Genomic DNA, 18,027 nt, shown 5'->3' on the forward strand with positions numbered 1-18,027 from the left:
CGGGAGCAGTGGGAGGCAGTGAAGATACAAGGGGCTCTCGGTACCAAATATCTCTCCAGCTGCTGCAGATTGCTCCCATAGTTCTGGGATCTGGCAGCAAGGATGGGGAGCCCGGCTGGCGAAGGAAGGATGCCAGAGAGCTGGGCACTTGTTGTTCCCAGGCTGCTGCTGCGGAGGCTGCAGCTGGCCGTTTTAACCCCTTTGTGGGCAAAGCCCAACTGGGGTTTGCGACTTTCACGGCTGCCTCCTACACCTGTGTCTGTGTGTGTGCGGAGCACCCCCTTGTGGGCTGTTGGTGTCATTGGTGGGTGCTGCCTGCATGGTTTAGAGAAGGCTACACACAGGCCTCTGCCTTTTGAGCTAAGGGGGAATCTCCTCCCCCTTCATCCCCTTTGCTGGCAGCAGTAGTAGATCTTGTATCATCCCATTAGAGCAACATGATCCACGCCTCTTAACGTCATTTGACTGGAGGGTTGTACGAGTGTCTCCTTGTGGGGTGCAGGTTGTGTGTTGCAGGGCGTGGAACAGGCACCCCCAAATGGTATGTTCAGTGGGGGGGTAGAGGCATAAGTGCACCCCCTTTTGTAGGCGCTGGGGGCTGCATTAGCCCTCCCTGACGAGGCTGTTTGGTGTGTCGAGGGGCAGGCCCGGTGGTAGGGGTGTTGCAGGAGCACCCCCACATGGACCTCTCTCTAGCCAACCCCCAGTGCGGGGCAGGGATTTGGAGCTGAACCCTGCGTGTGGATGCAGGAGAGGGGAGTGTGTGGGAGGCGCAGGAGGTGCTGTGCCAGCAGAGGAAGATCTGATGTTGCTATTTACTTTTCTCTCCCAGGTTGTGAAGCTCAAACAAATTGAGCACACCCTCAACGAGAAATGCATCCTCCAGGTTGTCAACTTTGAAATCCTCGTCAAGCTAGAGTATTCTTTCAAGGTAGCTGTCCTTTGCTTGCCAGCCCGGCCCTAGGCTGTGTCTCTCCCCCCTCCCCCCCCTACTCCCACAATCCCCTCGATTTGTTTCCTATTTAAAACCAAAGCTCTGCTGAAGGGGTCGAAGAGCACAGTCGGCGTCTCTTGTATCCTGAGAACAAACGTTCCTGGTGTGACGTCTGGGATCAGGTTTGTAGCTAAGAAAAATCAGTTTGGATCATTCTCCTTTTTCACTCTCTTCTGTTCTGCTTTTGACTCCAGGTTTTGAACAGTGATACTTCCGCCCCCCTCCAACCTGGTCAGTTTTGCTTTCGTTCCTAGTCAGTTTCAGTTTCCGGCTCCCATGCGCTGGCCTTCATGCACAATTGGCTTTGTGAAGACTTTGAAATCATCACGTGGGATCATTTCCTCCTGATGGAGTTTCTGTGAAAGATAAAATTCAGGCCCCGGCGATGGGGCTTGGACCCTCTTCTCTGAACCTGGATCTTGGGGCTTGTGAGCTACACCCTGTGTGTAGGGGGGAGAGCAAAGATAATTGTGCCTTTTAGCTCCACAGCTTTCTTGGTGTGTTAAGTTCACATGCGAGGGCCCCCCACAGCCTAGGCCCCCTCCTGGTGGGTCCAGATTCTGCTCTCACACTGGAGTAAATCTGGAGATGCTCGGGAACTGCGGCCAATGGGAGCTGCGGGGGCGGTGCCTGCAGGCAGAGGCGGTGCGCAGACCCCTCTGCCCCAATCCCCAGTGGCTGTTTCTGGGAGCAGCGTGGGGCCAGAGCAGGCAGGGAGCCTGCCTTAGCCCCGTTGCGCTGCCGACCAGGAGCCACCTGAGTTAAGCGCCGCCCGGCTGGAGCCTGCAGGCATAGGAGAGAGGGGTCTGACTTTGAAAGGCTCTCCCAGAATGGGGTTTCACAGTGTGACCTGGCCGGACGGCTGAGACCCGGGGCAGCCGCAACTCCGGGAGCTGCAATGGTGGAAGAGAAGAAAGGGGGCGCTGAACTGGAGCTAGTCACCAGAAGTGGGCACCACACACAGCGTTACAGACCCCAGCCCGATGGGTCCCCTCCCCGTTCGGAATACACCCAGCACCCCCCCTCCCGTGGAGCACCAGGACAAGGCTGGGTGGGCTGTGCACCCAGGGGAGTGCAGGGGGATTGGGTGGTGTCTTCCCTGCGGCCCGTGGAGCTCCCCACGCCCCCCCCCCCCTGTTACTTCCTGTCGCCGCCAAACTCCCCTCACCCCTGACCCCCAGAGTTATTTTCTGTGCCTGTTGAGCTCCCCGTGCGCTGCTCCGCAATGTTTGGGGCACCTGCCACCCCCGAGTGTCTCCCGGCACCCACTTGCTGCCTCCTCACTGCCCTGAAGCCTGCAGCACACATTGACTCAGGAGCCTGCAGCACACCTTGAATCCGCTCAGCTCTGCAGGCTGCCGGCTTCCGGCAGGTCCTACTGTCCATCTTCATTAGGGCCAGGGCAGGCTGCCCTTCCCCTGCCCTTCTGCCCTAGTCCTGAGCCTCTCTCTTCAGTGAGGTGCTGCCACCCTGGAGTCGCTCTAGGTAAGCGGCGCCAGGCCGGAGTCCACACCCCGCACCCCAACCCCCTGTCCTGAGCCCCCTGCCACACCCTGCACCCCGACCCCCTGCCGCACCCCACACCCCTCCTGCACCCCACACCCCAATTCCCTGCCCTGAGCCCCCTGCTGCACACCTCCTGCACCTCAACTTCCTGCCCTGAGCCCCCATCACACCCCACACCCCTCCTGCAACGCCAGGGGGCAGAGTTGGGGTGAGGACTTCGGGAAGGGGTTGGAATGGGGGCAGGGAAGAGGTGGGGCAGGGGCGGGGCCTCATGGAAGGGGTGGAGTAGGGGCAGGGCCAGGGCCAGCAAGGGGTGGGTGTCAGTGATGCGGCCCTCGGGCTAATGCAGTAGTCCTTATGCAGCCCTCGTGGTCATTTGAGTTTGAGACCCCTGCAATGAACCCTCCTGTTTTACGCTGGGTGAGAGTCGCTCCGGTCTAGAGAACAGGGTTGCACTATTTCCTCTGGGAGTGGAGGCCCCGGGGGTCCAGAGCAAGTAGACTCCCTGAGGGGGCCCATGGTGAGAGACAGGTGTGCTAAGGCTCAGAGAGATGCGGTTCCAGGAGGCAGAGGAGCTTAACCCCCGAAAGAGACTGGACCCGTCAGGAGGAAACGAGGGGGCCCTGGGCTTTCTGTACTCGGGACTTTGTGACTTTGACCTGGGGAATGGTTTGCCAGGAGACGTCTGGACTCCTGGGTTCTGTTCCTTCTCTCGCCTGGGCGGGAGTGTGGCCTGGGAGGGGAGGAGGAAGCTGCCTCTCCAAAGTGACCAATGCTCTTTGTGACTGACCTCACTGCTCTAAAAAGTTTCAGAGTAGCAGCCGTGTTAGTCTGTATCCGCATGCTGCCTGCATGGTTGAAAGAAGGGTACATACAGGTCTCTGCCTTTTGAGCTAAGGGGGAATCTCCTCACCCTTCATCCCCTTTGCTGGCAGCAGTAGTAGATCCCGTATCCTCCCATTAGGGCAACATGATCCATGCCTTTTAACGTCATTTGACTGGAGGGTTGTATGAGTGTCTCCTTGTGGAGTGCAGGTTGTCTGTTGCAGGGCATGGAACAGGCACCCCCGAGTGGTATGTTCAGCGGGGGGGTGAGGGGGGTAGAGACACAAGTGCGCCCACTTTTGTAGGTGCTGGGGGCTGCATTAGCCCTCCCTGACGGGGCTTTTCGGTGTGTCGAGGGAGAGGTCCGGCGGTGGGGGTGTTGCGGGAGCGCCCCCACGTGGACCTCTCTCTAGCCAATCCCCAGCTGAGCCGCCCTTTGTGGCCAACCAGGCACCGCCATCTCGCTGATACGCTTAAAATCCCCACCCCCTTTGTGCCTGCATGCCTCTTCGCTGAGAGGAGGGTGAGGGGGCTGAAAGGGGAGCTCTGTCCACCAGGCTGGGTGCCCCACCCCTCCTGGCTCCTCACGCTGCTCCCTTTCTGTTTCCCTTACAATGCAGGAGTTCCTAGCCAAAGAAGACTTCCTCAAGAAATGGGAGAACCCCTCCCAGGTACTGTGTCCCCAACCCAGATCACCTCTCACCCCCCCAATCAAGACCTCTGCAGCCCCATGCTGATTACTCTGCAATCACCCCCTGGATCTCTTTCCCCATCACTGTGCCACCTTGCCACACAGCCTCCGCTGAGGGTCTGGGGCTATTTTTGCTTCTGGGGGGCAGGGTTGGGGGGCTCAGTAGCGGGCGCTCTCCCGTCACAGTCAGTGCTGACCCTGGAGGGGCTGCCTTTCCGGTGAGCTATAAAACCCAAAGCTCTGACCCACTCATGGTCATTAATGACGCATCCAGTCTTGCAGTGCAAATCCCACTGTCCTGGGCAGGTTCCTTCCTGATGCCCCCAGGACAATCTGGCCCCACATCAGGCTTGTTTTTCCCCCTCTTCCAGAACATGGCCAATTTGTATCAGTTTGATCGAATCAAGACCTTGGGGACGGGCTCATTAGGGAGGGTGATGCTGGTGAAAGACAAAGAGACCGGGAATCACTATGCCATGAAGATCCTGGATAAACAGAAGGTGAGATGCTGGGGGCTCCCGCGGAGATCTGCCCTGGGACTGTGGAATCCCCAGTGCGGGGGAGGGATTTGGAGCTGAACCCTGCGTGGGGATGCAGGAGAGGGGAGTGTGTGGGAGGCGCAGGGGGTGCTGCGCCAGCAGAGGAAGATCTGATGTTGCTATTTCCTTTTCTCTCCCAGGTAGTGAAGCTGAAAGAAATTGAGCACACCCTCAACGAGAAATGCATCCTCCAGGTTGTCAACTTTGAAATCCTCGTCAAGCTAGAGTATTCTTTCAAGGTAGCTGTCCTTTGCTTGCCAGCCCGGCCCTAGGCTGTGTCTCCCCCCCGACTCCCACAATCCCCTCAATTTGTTTCCTATTTAAAACCAAAGCTGTGCTGAAGGGGTCGAAGGGCACAGTCGGCGTCTCTTGTATCCTGAGAACAAACGTTCCTGGCGTGACGTCTGGGATCAGGTTTGGAGGTAAGAAAAATCAGTTTGGATGATTCTCCTTTTTCACTCTCTTCTGTTCTGCTTTTGACTCCATGTTCTGAACAATGATTCTTCCCCTCCTCCCCCCAAACCTGGTCAGTTTTGCTTTCGTTCCTAATCAGCAGGGCCGGCTCCAAGCACCGGCTATTCAGCGGCAAGCAGGTGGTTGGGGCGGCCACTCCGGAGAGGGGTGGCATGTCCAGCTATACGGCGGCAATTAGGCAGACGGTCCCTCACTCCCGCTCGGAGCGAAGGACCTCCCGCCGAAGTGCCGCCGCAGATCACGATTGCGGCTTTTTTTTTTTTTGGCTGCTTGGGGCAGCCAAAACCCTGGATCCGGCCCTGCTAGTCAGTTTCAGTTTCCGGTTCCCATGCGCTGGCCTTCATGCACAATTGGCTTTGTGGAGACTTTGAAATCATCACTTGGGATCGTTTCCTTCTGATGGAGTTTCTGTGAAAGCTAAAATTCAGGCCCCAGCAATGTGGCTTGGACCCTCTTCTCTGAACCTAGATCTTGGGGCCTGTGAATTACACCCTTTGTGTAGGGGGGAGAACAAAGATAGCTGTGCCTTTGAGCTCCACAGCTTTCTTGGTGTCTTAAGTTCATATGCGAGGGCCCCCCACAGCCTAGGCCCCCTCCTGGTGGGTCCAGATTCTGCTCTCACACTGGGGTAAATCTGGAGATGCTCGGGAACTGCGGCCAATGGGAGCCATTACAAACATTGAATCTATCTCCCCTTGTAAGTATTCTCACACTTCTTATCAAACTGTCTGTACTGGGCTAGCTTGATTATCACTTCAAAAGTTTTTTTTCTCTTAATTAATTGGCCTCTCAGAGTTGGTAAGACAACTCCCACCTGTTTATGCTCTCTGTATGTGTGTATATATATCTCCTCAATATATGTTCCATTCTATATGCATCCGAAGAAGTGGGCTGTAGTCCACGAAAGCTTATGCTCTAATAAATTTGTTAGTCTCTAAGGTGCCACAAGTACTCCTGTTCTTCTTTTTGCTCTAAAAGGAGGAGACTCCCCGGGTATTGCAGCCCCAGGGGGAACATTGGGAGCAGATCATGCACTGAGCTCCTGTCAGTGTGCAGCTTGCACTCCCTGCACCCCTGTGCGGGAGGAGGAGCTGCTCTGGCTGGGGCAGGGATGGGGAGGGGCTTGACCCCAGACTCACGCCTGCTCCCTGCTCGGTTCCAGGATGGCCAGGCTCCTGAGGATGTTCAGGAAGAAGGCTCTGCAGGTGGCCCCAGAGCCTGAGGGAAGCAGCTGCCATCTTCCCCAGGAGCAGAGTGGCCCCTCCGTCCCCGCTGGCGGGGAAGCAGCTCCCAGCCAAGTCAGGAAGTGGAAGTGCCCAACCTTCTGGCAGGGGAAACCCGCTCCCCCAGCAGGTGCCAGGCCCAATAGGAGCTGTCCCAAGATGTGTCTGGGCAGGCGGGACCCAGCCCAGGAGGGGAGCCGGGCAGGATGGCTCTGGGGCCTCTTGTGTGGGATGCACGGACCCCAGGAGCCCAGCCGTGATTCCCAGCAGGAGTCATCACCCTGCGCAAGCACAGCAGACCTTCCAGCCTCCCCAGGCCAGGAGGTGGAGGATCTCTGTTCCAGCACTAGCAGCTCGGTTTGCTCCCCGTGGGACAGCAGCAGCTCCTGGGACTCTGGCAGCAGCGAGGCCAATGGGCACCGGGTCTTCGGCAGCATTTCGCCGGCGGATCCTTCAGTGCCGCCGAAGACCTGGAGCACCGCCGGGTGAGTAAAAGCGCCGCAGTGGGTGGAGCCTTTTTTTTTGATCGCTCCCCCTGTTGCCTCCACCTGGCTACGCCACTGGCCTCAGCCCGCCTGCTTTGCTCTCCTTCCTCTGAGGCTCCAAACAGCCCAGTCTCCCACAGGTATAAGGTACCACACAGCTGTTAGCAAGCACATGGATTCTTAAGGTAAAAGCATTGCAGGGAAACCCTCTTAAAACCCAGCAAAGAACCAACACGCCTGCTAATAAGCTTTCCAAAGATCACCCCGCTTCCAGCCAGGTAACTGACAGGCAGTGGGTTTCTCCTTGGGGAGCAGCTTCCAGCAGCTGAGGTTTTGCATAACCAGAGGTGTTACATTTGCATACCCCTCCCCCTAGAGATTTCCTGGGAAACGTACTTAACTTTAAAAGGCCCCATAGTTTCAGATGGTCCCTCAAAGCCCATAACCCTTCCCTGGGTTTCCATCGGAGATGTCGCATACAGTCCCACAATAAAACATAACCGCCTGCCTTTGTAATGCAATAAACTCCTAAACTACTTAAACTTAGTTCTGTAAGGTATGGCCAGGATAGTGCAGGAAATTGTCTTATCTGTCCTGTGTCCAGGCAAGGATCCCCCCACCCCCTCCCAGGGCTGGGATCAATGGCGGGAGACAGTGGCTGGTGAGCCAAGCCTGTTTCTATAAATAATCCACATAGAGTAGGAGAGAAAGTGAAAGTAGGTCAGACAGACTGAGCCGCGGCTCCTGCGCGCATCTGGGGGAAGCAGATGTGAATTCAGCCCCCCTCTGTTGGGCTCCATGGGAAATGGAGTGTGGGGACGAGAGGGTGAAGGGGGTGTGGGCGGGGGTAGTTAGCCAGCAAATAGCTGGCCCCCAGAACCCTTTCAGGGCTGCCCTGCCCTATCCTGTGGGATCAGGGGAATCCCTGTAATCTCGGTCTCCTTCCCTCCGGCAGTGAATCAGTGACATCTGTAGCATGTTGTCCTGCTTCGCTGGTGCATTTCAGGCCCTCGCATGGCCTATTTCTCAGCCCTTTCTTTAGGGCAGGGACAGGACTGGAACGTGGTGGTGCCTGGTTTCCACAGAAGTGTTGCTATTTAGTGATTCAAGTGGGGGGCTGGTAGCTAGGGCTCCTGCGGTTCTCTCCCTAGCTCTGGGAAGGGAGTGGGTTGTAGTGGTGAGAGTGGGGCAGCAGGGAGTTGACTCCTGGGTTGTGCATCCGTGACCCCAAGAACCGCAGCACCCAGATCTGGATCTAGGCTTTTAGTTTGTCCCCTTCCTGGTGTGTGAGCACCAGTGATCCCCGGGGGAGAAAATTAACTTTATACACCTCTGGTGTGGGGGAGACTTGCATGTGATGGTGGGGGTTGGGGTGAGCTCTGGGTTCAAAGCCACCCCCTGCTGCTGCTCTGTGCTTGGCCTCGCTGCTGCAGCCATTCAAATCCCGTGGGCATCTCTTGCACTATTAAGAGCTGTGGGACTTGTCCCTCTCGGGAGCAGCGGGAGGCAAGGAAAGATACAAGGGGCTCTCGGTACCAAATATCCCTCCAGCTGCTGCAGATTGCGCCAATCCCCCTCCCCCCTCCCATGGTTCTGGGATCTTGCAGCAAGGATGGGGAGCCCGGCTGGCGAAGGAAGGATCACCTGGTTGGATGCCAGAGAGTGGGGCACTGGTTGTTCCCAGGATGCTGCTGTGGAGGCTGCGGCTGGTCGTTTTAACCCCTTTGTGGGCAAAGCCCAACTGGGGTTTGCGACTTTCACGGCTGCTTTCTGCAGCTGTGTCTGTGTGTGTGCGGAGCACCCCCTTGTGGGCTGTTGGTGTCATTGGTGCATGCTGCCTGCATGGTTGAAAGAAGGGTACATACAGGTCTCTGCCTTTTGAGCTAAGGGGGAATCTCCTCACCCTTCATCCCCTTTGCTGGCAGCAGTAGTAGATCCCGTATCCTCCCATTAGGGCAACATGATCCATGCCTTTTAACGTCATTTGACTGGAGGGTTGTATGAGTGTCTCCTTGTGGAGTGCAGGTTGTCTGTTGCAGGGTATGGAACAGGCACCCCCGAGTGGTATGTTCAGCGGGGGGGAGGGGGTAGAGACACAAGTGCGCCCCCTTTTGTAGGTGCTGGGGGCTGCATTAGCCCTCCCTGACGGGGCTTTTCGGTGTGTCGAGGGAGAGGTCCGGCGGTGGGGGTGTTGCGGGAGCGCCCCCACGTGGACCTCTCTCTAGCCAATCCCCAGCTGAGCCGCCCTTTGTGGCCAACCAGGCACCGCCATCTCGCTGATACGCTTAAAATCCCCACCCCCTTTGTGCCTGCATGCCTCTTCGCTGAGAGGAGGGTGAGGGGGCTGAAAGGGGTGCTCTGTCCACCAGGCTGGGTGTCCCACCCCTCCTGGCTCCTCACGCTGCTCCCTTTCTGTTTCCCTTACAATGCAGGAGTTCCTAGCCAAAGAAGACTTCCTCAAGAAATGGGAAAACCCCTCCCAGGTACTATGTCCCCAACCCAGATCACCTCTCACCCCCCCAATCAAGACCTCTGCAGCCCCATGCTGATTACTCTGCAATCACCCCCTGGATCTCTTTCCCCATCACTGTGCCACCTTGCCACACAGCCTCCGCTGAGGGTCTGGGGCTATTTTTGCTTCTGGGGGGCAGGGTTGGGGGGCTCAGTAGCGGGCGCTCTCCCGTCACAGTCAGTGCTGACCCTGGAGGGGCTGCCTTTCCGGTGAGCTATAAAACCCGAAGCTCTGACCCACTCATGGTCATTAATGACCCATCCAGTCTTGCAGTGCAAATCCCACTGTCCTGGGCAGGTTCCTTCCTGATGCCCCCAGGACAATCTGGCCCCACATCAGGCTTGTTTTTCCCCCTCTTCCAGAACATGGCCAATTTGTATCAGTTTGATCGAATCAAGACCTTGGGGACGGGCTCATTAGGGAGGGTGATGCTGGTGAAAGACAAAGAGACCGGGAATCACTATGCCATGAAGATCCTGGATAAACAGAAGGTGAGATGCTGGGGGCTCCCGCGGAGATCTGCCCTGGGACTGTGGAATCCCCAGTGCGGGGGAGGGATTTGGAGCTGAACCCTGCGTGGGGATGCAGGAGAGGGGAGTGTGTGGGAGGCGCAGGAGGTGCTGCGCCAGCAGAGGAAGATCTGATGTTGCTATTTCCTTTTCTCTCCCAGGTAGTGAAGCTGAAAGAAATTGAGCACACCCTCAACGAGAAATGCATCCTCCAGGTTGTCAACTTTGAAATCCTCGTCAAGCTAGAGTATTCTTTCAAGGTAGCTGTCCTTTGCTTGCCAGCCCGGCCCTAGGCTGTGTCTCCCCCCCGACTCCCACAATCCCCTCAATTTGTTTCCTATTTAAAACCAAAGCTGTGCTGAAGGGGTCGAAGGGCACAGTCGGCGTCTCTTGTATCCTGAGAACAAACGTTCCTGGCGTGACGTCTGGGATCAGGTTTGCAGGTAAGAAAAATCAGTTTGGATGAGTCTCCTTTTTCACTCTCTTCTGTTCTGCTTTTGACTCCATGTTCTGAACAATGATTCTTCCCCTCCTCCCCCCGAACCTGGTCAGTTTTGCTTTCGTTCCTAATCAGCAGGGCCGGCTCCAAGCACCGGCTATTCAGCGGCAAGCAGGTGGTTGGGGCGGCCACTCCGGAGAGGGGTGGCATGTCCAGCTATACGGCGGCAATTAGGCAGACGGTCCCTCACTCCCGCTCGGAGCGAAGGACCTCCCGCCGAAGTGCCGCCGCAGATCACGATTGCGGCTTTTTTTTTTTTTGGCTGCTTGGGGCAGCCAAAACCCTGGATCCGGCCCTGCTAGTCAGTTTCAGTTTCCGGTTCCCATGCGCTGGCCTTCATGCACAATTGGCTTTGTGGAGACTTTGAAATCATCACTTGGGATCGTTTCCTTCTGATGGAGTTTCTGTGAAAGCTAAAATTCAGGCCCCAGCAATGTGGCTTGGACCCTCTTCTCTGAACCTAGATCTTGGGGCCTGTGAATTACACCCTTTGTGTAGGGGGGAGAACAAAGATAGCTGTGCCTTTGAGCTCCACAGCTTTCTTGGTGTCTTAAGTTCATATGCGAGGGCCCCCCACAGCCTAGGCCCCCTCCTGGTGGGTCCAGATTCTGCTCTCACACTGGGGTAAATCTGGAGATGCTCGGGAACTGCGGCCAATGGGAGCTGCAGGGGCGGTGCCTGCAGGCAGAGGCAGTGCGCAGACCCCTCTGCCCCACTCCCCAGTGTCTGCTTCCGGGAGCAGCGTGGGGCCAGAGCAGGCAGGGAGCCTGCCTTAACTCCGCTGCGCTGCCGACCAGGAGCCGCCCGAGTTAAGCGCCACCCAGCTGGAGCCTGCAGGCATAGGAGAGAGGGGTCTGACTTTGAAAGGCTCCCTCAGAACAGGGTTTCACAGCGTGACCTGGCTGGACGGCTGAGATCCAGGGCAGCCGCAACTCCGGGAGCTGCAATGATGGAAGAGAAGAAAGGGGGCGCTGAACTGGAGCTAGTCACCAGAAGTGGGCACCACACTCAGCGTTACAGACCCCAGCCCGATGGATCTCCTCCCCGTTCGTAATACACCCAGTACTGCCCTCCCGTGGAGCACTAGGACAAGGCTGGGTGGGCTGTGCGCCCAGGGGAGTGCAGAGGGATTGGGTGGTGTCGGAGGGAGGCCAGGCCTGAGGGCCCTGAGAGTTTCCTATGCTGTGTTCAAATGCTCAATAAACCCTCCTGTTTTACGCTGGGTGAGAGTCGCTCCGGTCTAGAGAACAGGGTTGCACTATTCCCTCTGGAAGTGGAGGCCCCGGGGGTCCAGAGCAAGTGGACTCCCTGAGGGGGCCCATGGCGAGAGACAGGTGTGCTAAGGCTCAGAGAGATGCGGTTCCAGGAAGCAGAGGGGCTTAACCCCCGAAAGAGACTGGAGGAAACGAGGGTGCCCTGGGCTTTCTGTGGTTGGGACTTTGTGACTTTGACCTGGGGAATGGTTTGCCAGGAGACGTCCGGACTCCTGGGTTCTGTTCCTTCTCTCGCCTGGGCGGGAGTGTGGCCTGGGAGGGGAGGAGGAGGCTGCCTCTCCAAAGTGACCAATGCTCTTTGTGACTGACCTCACTGCTCTAAAAGGAGGAGACTCCCCGGGTATTGCAGCCCCAGGGGGAACATTGGGAGCAGATCATGCACTGAGCTCCTGTCAGTGTGCAGCTTGCACTCCCTGCACCCCTGTGCGGGAGGAGGAGCTGCTCTGGCTGGGGCAGGGATGGGGAGGGGCTTGACCCCAGACTCACGCCTGCTCCCTGCTCGGTTCCAGGATGGCCAGGCTCCTGAGGATGTTCAGGAAGAAGGCTCTGCAGGTGGCCCCAGAGCCTGAGGGAAGCAGCTGCCATCTTCCCCAGGAGCAGAGTGGCCCCTCCGTCCCCGCTGGCGGGGAAGCAGCTCCCAGCCAGGTCAGGAAGTGGAAGTGCCCAACCTTCTGGCAGGGGAAACCCGCTCCCCCAGCAGGTGCCAGGCCCAATAGGAGCTGTCCCAAGATGTGTCTGGGCAGGCGGGACCCAGCCCAGGAGGGGAGCCGGGCAGGATGGCTCTGGGGCCTCTTGTGTGGGATGCACGGACCCCAGGAGCCCAGCCGTGATTCCCAGCAGGAGTCAGCACCCTGCGCAAGCACTGCAGACCTTCCAGCCTCCCCAGGCCAGGAGGTGGAGGATCTCTGTTCCAGCACCAGCAGCTTGGCTTGCTCCCCGTGGACAGCAGCAGCTCCTGGGACTCTGGCAGCAGGAAGGCCAATGGGCACCGGGTCTTCGGCAGCATTTCGCCGGCGGATCCTTCAGTGCCGCCGAAGACCTGGAGCACCACCGGGTGAGTAAAAGTGCCGCAGCGGGCGGCGCCTTTTTTTTTTTATCGCTCCCCCATTCCCTCCACCTGGCTATGCCACTGGCCTCAGCCGGCCTGCTTAGCTCTCCTTCCTCAGAGGCTCCAAACAGCCCAGTCTCCCACGGGTATAAGGTACCACACAGCTGTTAGCAAGCACATGGATTCTTAAGGTAAAAGCATTGCAGGGAAACCCTCTTAAAACCCAGCAAAGAACCAACATACCTGCTAATAAGCTTTCCAAAGATCACCCCACTTCCAGCCAGGTAACTCACGGGCAGTGGGTTTCTCCTTGGGGAGCAGCTTCCAGCGGCTGAGGTTTTGCATAACCAGAGTTGCCTGCATGCCTCTTCGCTGAGCGGGGGGCAGGGGGCCTGAAAGGGGAGCCCTGTCCACCAGGCTGGGTGTCCCACCCCTCCTGGCTCCTCACGCTGCTCCCTTTCTGTTTCCCTTACAATGCAGGAGTTCCTAGCCAAAGCCAAAGAAGACTTCCTCAAGAAATGGGAGAACCCCTCCCAGGTACTGTGCTCCCAACCCAGATCACTCCACACCCTCCCAATCAAGGCCTCTGCAGCCCCAGGCTGATTACTGTGCAGTCACCCCTGGATCTCTTTCCCCAACTCTGAGCCACCTTGACAAACAGCCTCTGCTGAGGGTCTGGCGTTATTTTTGCTCCTGGGGGGCAGGGCTGGGGGGCTCAGTAGGGAGCACTCTCCTGTCACAGTCAACACTGCCCCTGGAGGGGCTGCCTTTCTGGTGAGGTATAAAAACCGAAGCTCTGACCCACTCATGGTCATTAAAGACCCATCCAGTCTTGCAGTGCAAATCCCACTGTCCTGGGCAGGTTCCTTCCTGATGCCCCCAAGACCAGTTTGGCCCCACATCAGGTTTGTTTTTCCCCCCTTCCAGAACACAGCCAGGTTGGATCAATTTGATCGAATCAAGACCTTGGGCACAGGCTCATTTGGGAGGGTCATGCTGGTGAAAGACAAAGAGACCGGGAATCACTATGCCATGAAGATCCTGGATAAACAGAAGGTGAGATGCTGGGGGCTCCCGCGGAGATCTGGCATGAGGCCATGGAATCCCCAGTGCGGGGGAGGGATTTGGAGATGAACCCTGCGTGGGGATGCAGGAGAGGGGAGTGTGTGGGAGGCGCAGGGGGGTGCTGCGCCAGCAGAGGAAGATCTGATGTTGCTATTTCCTTTTCTCTCCCAGGTAGTGAAGCTGAAAGAAATTGAGCACACCCTCAACGAGAAATGCATCCTCCAGGTTGTCAACTTTGAAATCCTCGTCAAGCTAGAGTATTCTTTCAAGGTAGCTGTCCTTTGCTTGCCAGCCCGGCCCTAGGCTGTGTCTCCCCCCCGACTCCCACTATCCCCTCGATTTGTTTCCTATTTAAAACCAAAGCTCTGCTGAAGGGGTCGAAGGGCACAGTCGGCGTCTCTTGTATCCTGAGAACAAACGTTCCTGGCGTGACGTCTGGGATCAGGTTTGGAGCTACGAAAAATCAGTTTGGATGATTCTCCTTTTTCACTCTCTTCTGTTCTGCTTTTGACTCCATATTTTGAACAGTGATACTTCCACCCCCCTCCAACCTGGACAGTTTTGGTTTCGTTCCTAGTCAGTTTCAGTTTCCGGCTCCCATGCGCTGGCCTTCATGCACAATTGGCTTTGCGGAGACTTTGAAATCATCACGTGGGATCGTTTCCTCCAGATGGAGTTTCTGTGAAAGCTAAAATTCAGGCCCCGGCGATGGGGCTTGGACCCTCTTCTCTGAACCTGGATCTTGGGGCCTGTGAACTACACCCTTTGTGTAGGGGGGAGAGCAAAGATAGTTGTGCTTCCGGGAGCAGCGTGGGGCCAGAGCAGGCAGGGAGCCTGCCTTAGCCCCGCTGCGCTGCCGACCAGGAGCCGCCCGAGTTAAGCGCCAACCGGCTGGAGCCTGCAGGCATAGGAGAGAGGGGTCTGACTTTGAAGAGCTCCCCCAGAACGGGGTTTCACAGCGTGACCTTGCCGGATGGCTGAGACCCGGGGCAGCTGCAACTCCGGGAGCTGCAATTGTGGAAGAGAAGAAAGGGGCGCTGAACTGTAGCTAGTCACCAGAAGAGGGCACCATGCTCAGCGTTACAGACCCCAGCCCAATGTGTCCCCTCCCCGTTCGGAATACACCCAGCACCGCCCCTCCTGTGGAGCACTAGGACAAGGCTGGGTGGGCTGTGCGCCCAGCGGAGTGCAGGGGAATTGGGTGGTGTCGGAGGGAGGCCAGGCCTGAGGGCCCTGAGAGTTTCCTATGCTGTGTTCAAATGCTCAATAAACCCTCCTGTTTTACGCTGACTGAGAGTCATTCCGGTCTAGAGCATAGGCGGCAAGTTATATGGGCTCGTGGTGCCCATGCTCCAGGAATATTCAGGGCCAGGGCCCTGCTCCACCAATATTTGGAGCTGGGTCTCTCCCCTGGCCCTGCCTGGAGTGGGCCCCCCCCTGCCTGAGCGTCCCCCACCCGAGCGTCTCTGCCGGAATGAAAGCTGCGCATGGCTCTCACTTGCCTGCCTGCACACGCTGCCGGCTGCTGCTGCCTATGGCAACAAGAGACGCCAGCAGCAGGCTGAGGCACCTGGCTGCTGCACTCAGGACCGGGAGGAGCACACATGTGCTTGGCAGCCCTTCCCTCCCCCTGGCACTCACCAGGAAGAGACACGAGGGGACTTCCCACAGGAGACCTGATTATCTGCAGTGGACCTCACTCACCTGAGCAGCTGCTGGGGCTTCGGTGAGTGTTTGACCCTGTAATCTGTCCCTCCCCACAGCCACCACGCCTGCCACACGCTGGGCAAGGGGCAGCCCCATCCCCCACCCCCCAGTGAGGCTACAGTGAGGGAAAGCAGGGGAGGAAGGAAGCCACATGTGATGGCAGTCCCCTCCCCCCGAGCATCCACCCACTGCAGGGGAGACAGGGTTGGGGGCTTCCTGGACCTAAGCAGCTGGGGCTTGGTTGAATTTTGTGACACCCTGCCCTCTCCCCCACCCACCACTCCTGCCCCATGCTGAGCAAGGGGAAGCCCCATCCCCAGTGAGGCTACGGTGAGGGGCAGCAGCAGGGGAGCGCCCCCCCCCAGCATAGGGGAAGCGAGGGGGCTTCCTGTACCTGAGAGGGGCCCTAGGAGCATGTGCAGTGACAGTGGTGCAGAGTGATTGTGCTGCGGGGCAAGGGGGGAGGGAAGAGGAGGGGTCCCTCACCTGGAGCTCGTTGCTGCTGGTGCGGAGCAGAGTGGGAGAGTCCTATCTGACCCTAGCCCTGGGGCAGCTTATCTGCACCCCGAGCTCCTCATCCCCAACCCTGCCCCACCCCAGAGCCTGCAACACCAGCACCCCAACCCTGAGTCCCAGCCCTGAGCCCCCTCCTGCATTGTGAACCCCTCATCCCCAGCCCCACCCCAGAGCCCTCGACTGAAAAATTATTTGCGAACAACAATGGGCCAAGAACGTCTAAATCACTTGGCATTTCTGCACGTTCATAAGAACTCTACTCATAAGACATTGCAAGTCTCCTGGATGACTTCATTTCAAGAACCAACAACAACGAAAAGTGTTTGCTGCCTCCTGAAGAACATTGCAAAAGAAGGGGCTATATTTGTTTTAATTTTAGAAAATATTTGCTTTTGAGGGTTATTGATCAAAAAGTGCTTGGTTGTTTCCATATTCAAAAGTGTATAAATAACGTTGATATTATTAGTTAAATAATTTTTTCTTATGATAGTGATATTGTGCAATAAAGGGAAACAGTTAAACGCTTACAGTTTTCCAGTCCATTTTTACGTTATTTAATAAAATATATATCGGCTTACAGGTCGGGTAGGCGGCCGGGGGGTGGAGGGGACTAGACCTATTCTGGGCACCACCAAAAATTATACAAATCTGCTGCCACTGGTCTAGAGAACAGGGTTGCACTATTTCCTCTGGGAGTGGAGGCCCTGGGGGTCCAGAGCAAGTGGACTCCCTGAGGGGGCCCACGGCGAGAGACAGGTGTGCTAAGGCTCAGAGAGGTGCGGTTCCAGGAGGCAGAGGGGCTTAACCCCCGAAAGAGACTGGACCCATCAGGAGGAAACAAGGGGGCCCTGGGCTTTCTGTGGTCGGGACTTTGTGATTTTGACCTGGGGAATGGTTTGCCAGGAGACGTCCGGACTCCTGGGTTCTGTTCCTTCTCTTGCCTGGGCGGGAGTGTGGCCTGGGAGGTGAAGAGGGGGCTGCCTCTGTGACGATGCGGTTCTGGCAGGACCCAACTGAGAGTGCCAATTCAGGATTAATTGCTTAAAACAGGGCAGTTACAGCCCAAGGTTGAGGTTTTTCCACCTCTAAGGCAAACCAAACCAGCCAGACTAAGAGGATTTTGGTCTCACCCCACTGGCTAACCACAAGTCTTACAAGCAACTCCCTTAGCCACTCCAGTTTCCCAGTATCGCCACCAGTGCCACTCGTTATGGGGACAAATGGTTATGAAAACCAATACCCCAATAAAAGAAAAAAGGTTCTCCTGATCCCATAGGACCAAGCACCAGACCCAGATCAATATACAAATCAGATCTTAACCACAAATCATGCTGTTGCCAATCCTTTAGAATCTGAAATCTAAAGGTTTATTCATAAAAGGAAAAAGATATAGATGAGAGTTAGAATTGGTTAAATGGAATCAATTACATACAGTAATGGCAAAGTTCTTGGTTCAGGCTTGCAGCAGAGATAGAATAAACTGCAGGTTCAAATCAAGTCTCTGGAATTCATCCCCAGCTGGGATGGGTCATCAGTCCTTTGTGTAGAGCTTCTGTTTGTAGCAAAGTCCCTCCAGAGGTAAGAAGCAGGATTGAAGACAAGATGGAGGAGCTGCAGCAGCCTTTTATAGTCTTTTCCAGGTGTAAGAACATCTTTGTTCTTACTGTAGAAAATTACAGCAAAATGGAGTCTGGAGTCACATGCCCCAGTTCCTACATACTTCGCTGAGTCTCAAGGCATATTTGCCTTCTCTCAATGGGTTCATTGTATAGCTGATGGTCCTTAATGGGCCATCAAGCAGGCTAGGCAGAGCTAACACCAGCTTGTCTGGGATGTCACCCAGAAGCATAGCATAAGTTTGAAATACAGACAGTATAGAGCCAATATTCATAACTTCAACTACAAAATTGATACACACATATAGACAGCATAATCATAACCAGTAAACCATAACCTTGTCTTAGACACCTCATTTGACCCCCTTTATACAAGATTTGGTGCCACTACAGGACTTTGGTTGCAACCATGTTCTATATGGTCCCAGTTCAAATCAATAATGTCACAGCCTCTCCAAAGTGACCAATGGTCTTTGTGACTGACCTCACTGCTCTAAAAGGAGGAGATTCCCCGGGTATTGCAGCCCCAGGGGGAACATTGGGA

The 18,027-nt window shown here is 56.4% G+C and overlaps 3 protein-coding genes across 3 annotated transcripts; all 3 read left to right on the forward strand.

Annotated features, from left to right (window-relative positions):
• The first annotated feature begins 293 nt into the window (after positions 1-293).
• LOC101953893 (uncharacterized) lies at positions 294-9,695 on the forward strand. The gene is made up of 8 exons (XM_065575487.1): positions 294-1,116; positions 3,946-3,996; positions 4,388-4,516; positions 4,696-4,781; positions 4,888-4,977; positions 6,192-6,737; positions 9,170-9,220; positions 9,612-9,695. Exons 3-7 carry the CDS (start codon positions 4,391-4,393, stop codon positions 9,177-9,179), a joined length of 858 nt encoding a protein of 285 aa, XP_065431559.1. The 5' UTR covers positions 294-1,116; positions 3,946-3,996; positions 4,388-4,390; the 3' UTR covers positions 9,180-9,220; positions 9,612-9,695.
• On the forward strand, positions 9,242-12,194 carry LOC135977014 (cAMP-dependent protein kinase catalytic subunit alpha-like). The gene is made up of 2 exons (XM_065575488.1): positions 9,242-9,740; positions 9,920-12,194. The coding sequence occupies exons 1-2, from the start codon at positions 9,492-9,494 to the stop codon at positions 10,049-10,051; spliced, it is 381 nt and encodes a 126-aa protein (XP_065431560.1). The 5' UTR covers positions 9,242-9,491; the 3' UTR covers positions 10,052-12,194.
• An 859-nt stretch (positions 12,195-13,053) lies between these two features.
• LOC135977015 (cAMP-dependent protein kinase catalytic subunit alpha-like) lies at positions 13,054-16,803 on the forward strand. The gene is made up of 3 exons (XM_065575489.1): positions 13,054-13,116; positions 13,507-13,635; positions 13,816-16,803. The coding sequence occupies exons 1-3, from the start codon at positions 13,054-13,056 to the stop codon at positions 13,945-13,947; spliced, it is 324 nt and encodes a 107-aa protein (XP_065431561.1). The 3' UTR covers positions 13,948-16,803.
• The last annotated feature ends 1,224 nt before the right edge of the window (positions 16,804-18,027 follow it).

The sequence above is a fragment of the Chrysemys picta genome, chromosome 22, assembly GCF_011386835.1.
Source record: "Chrysemys picta bellii isolate R12L10 chromosome 22, ASM1138683v2, whole genome shotgun sequence".
In the NCBI taxonomy this organism is placed as follows: Eukaryota; Metazoa; Chordata; order Testudines; family Emydidae; genus Chrysemys; species Chrysemys picta.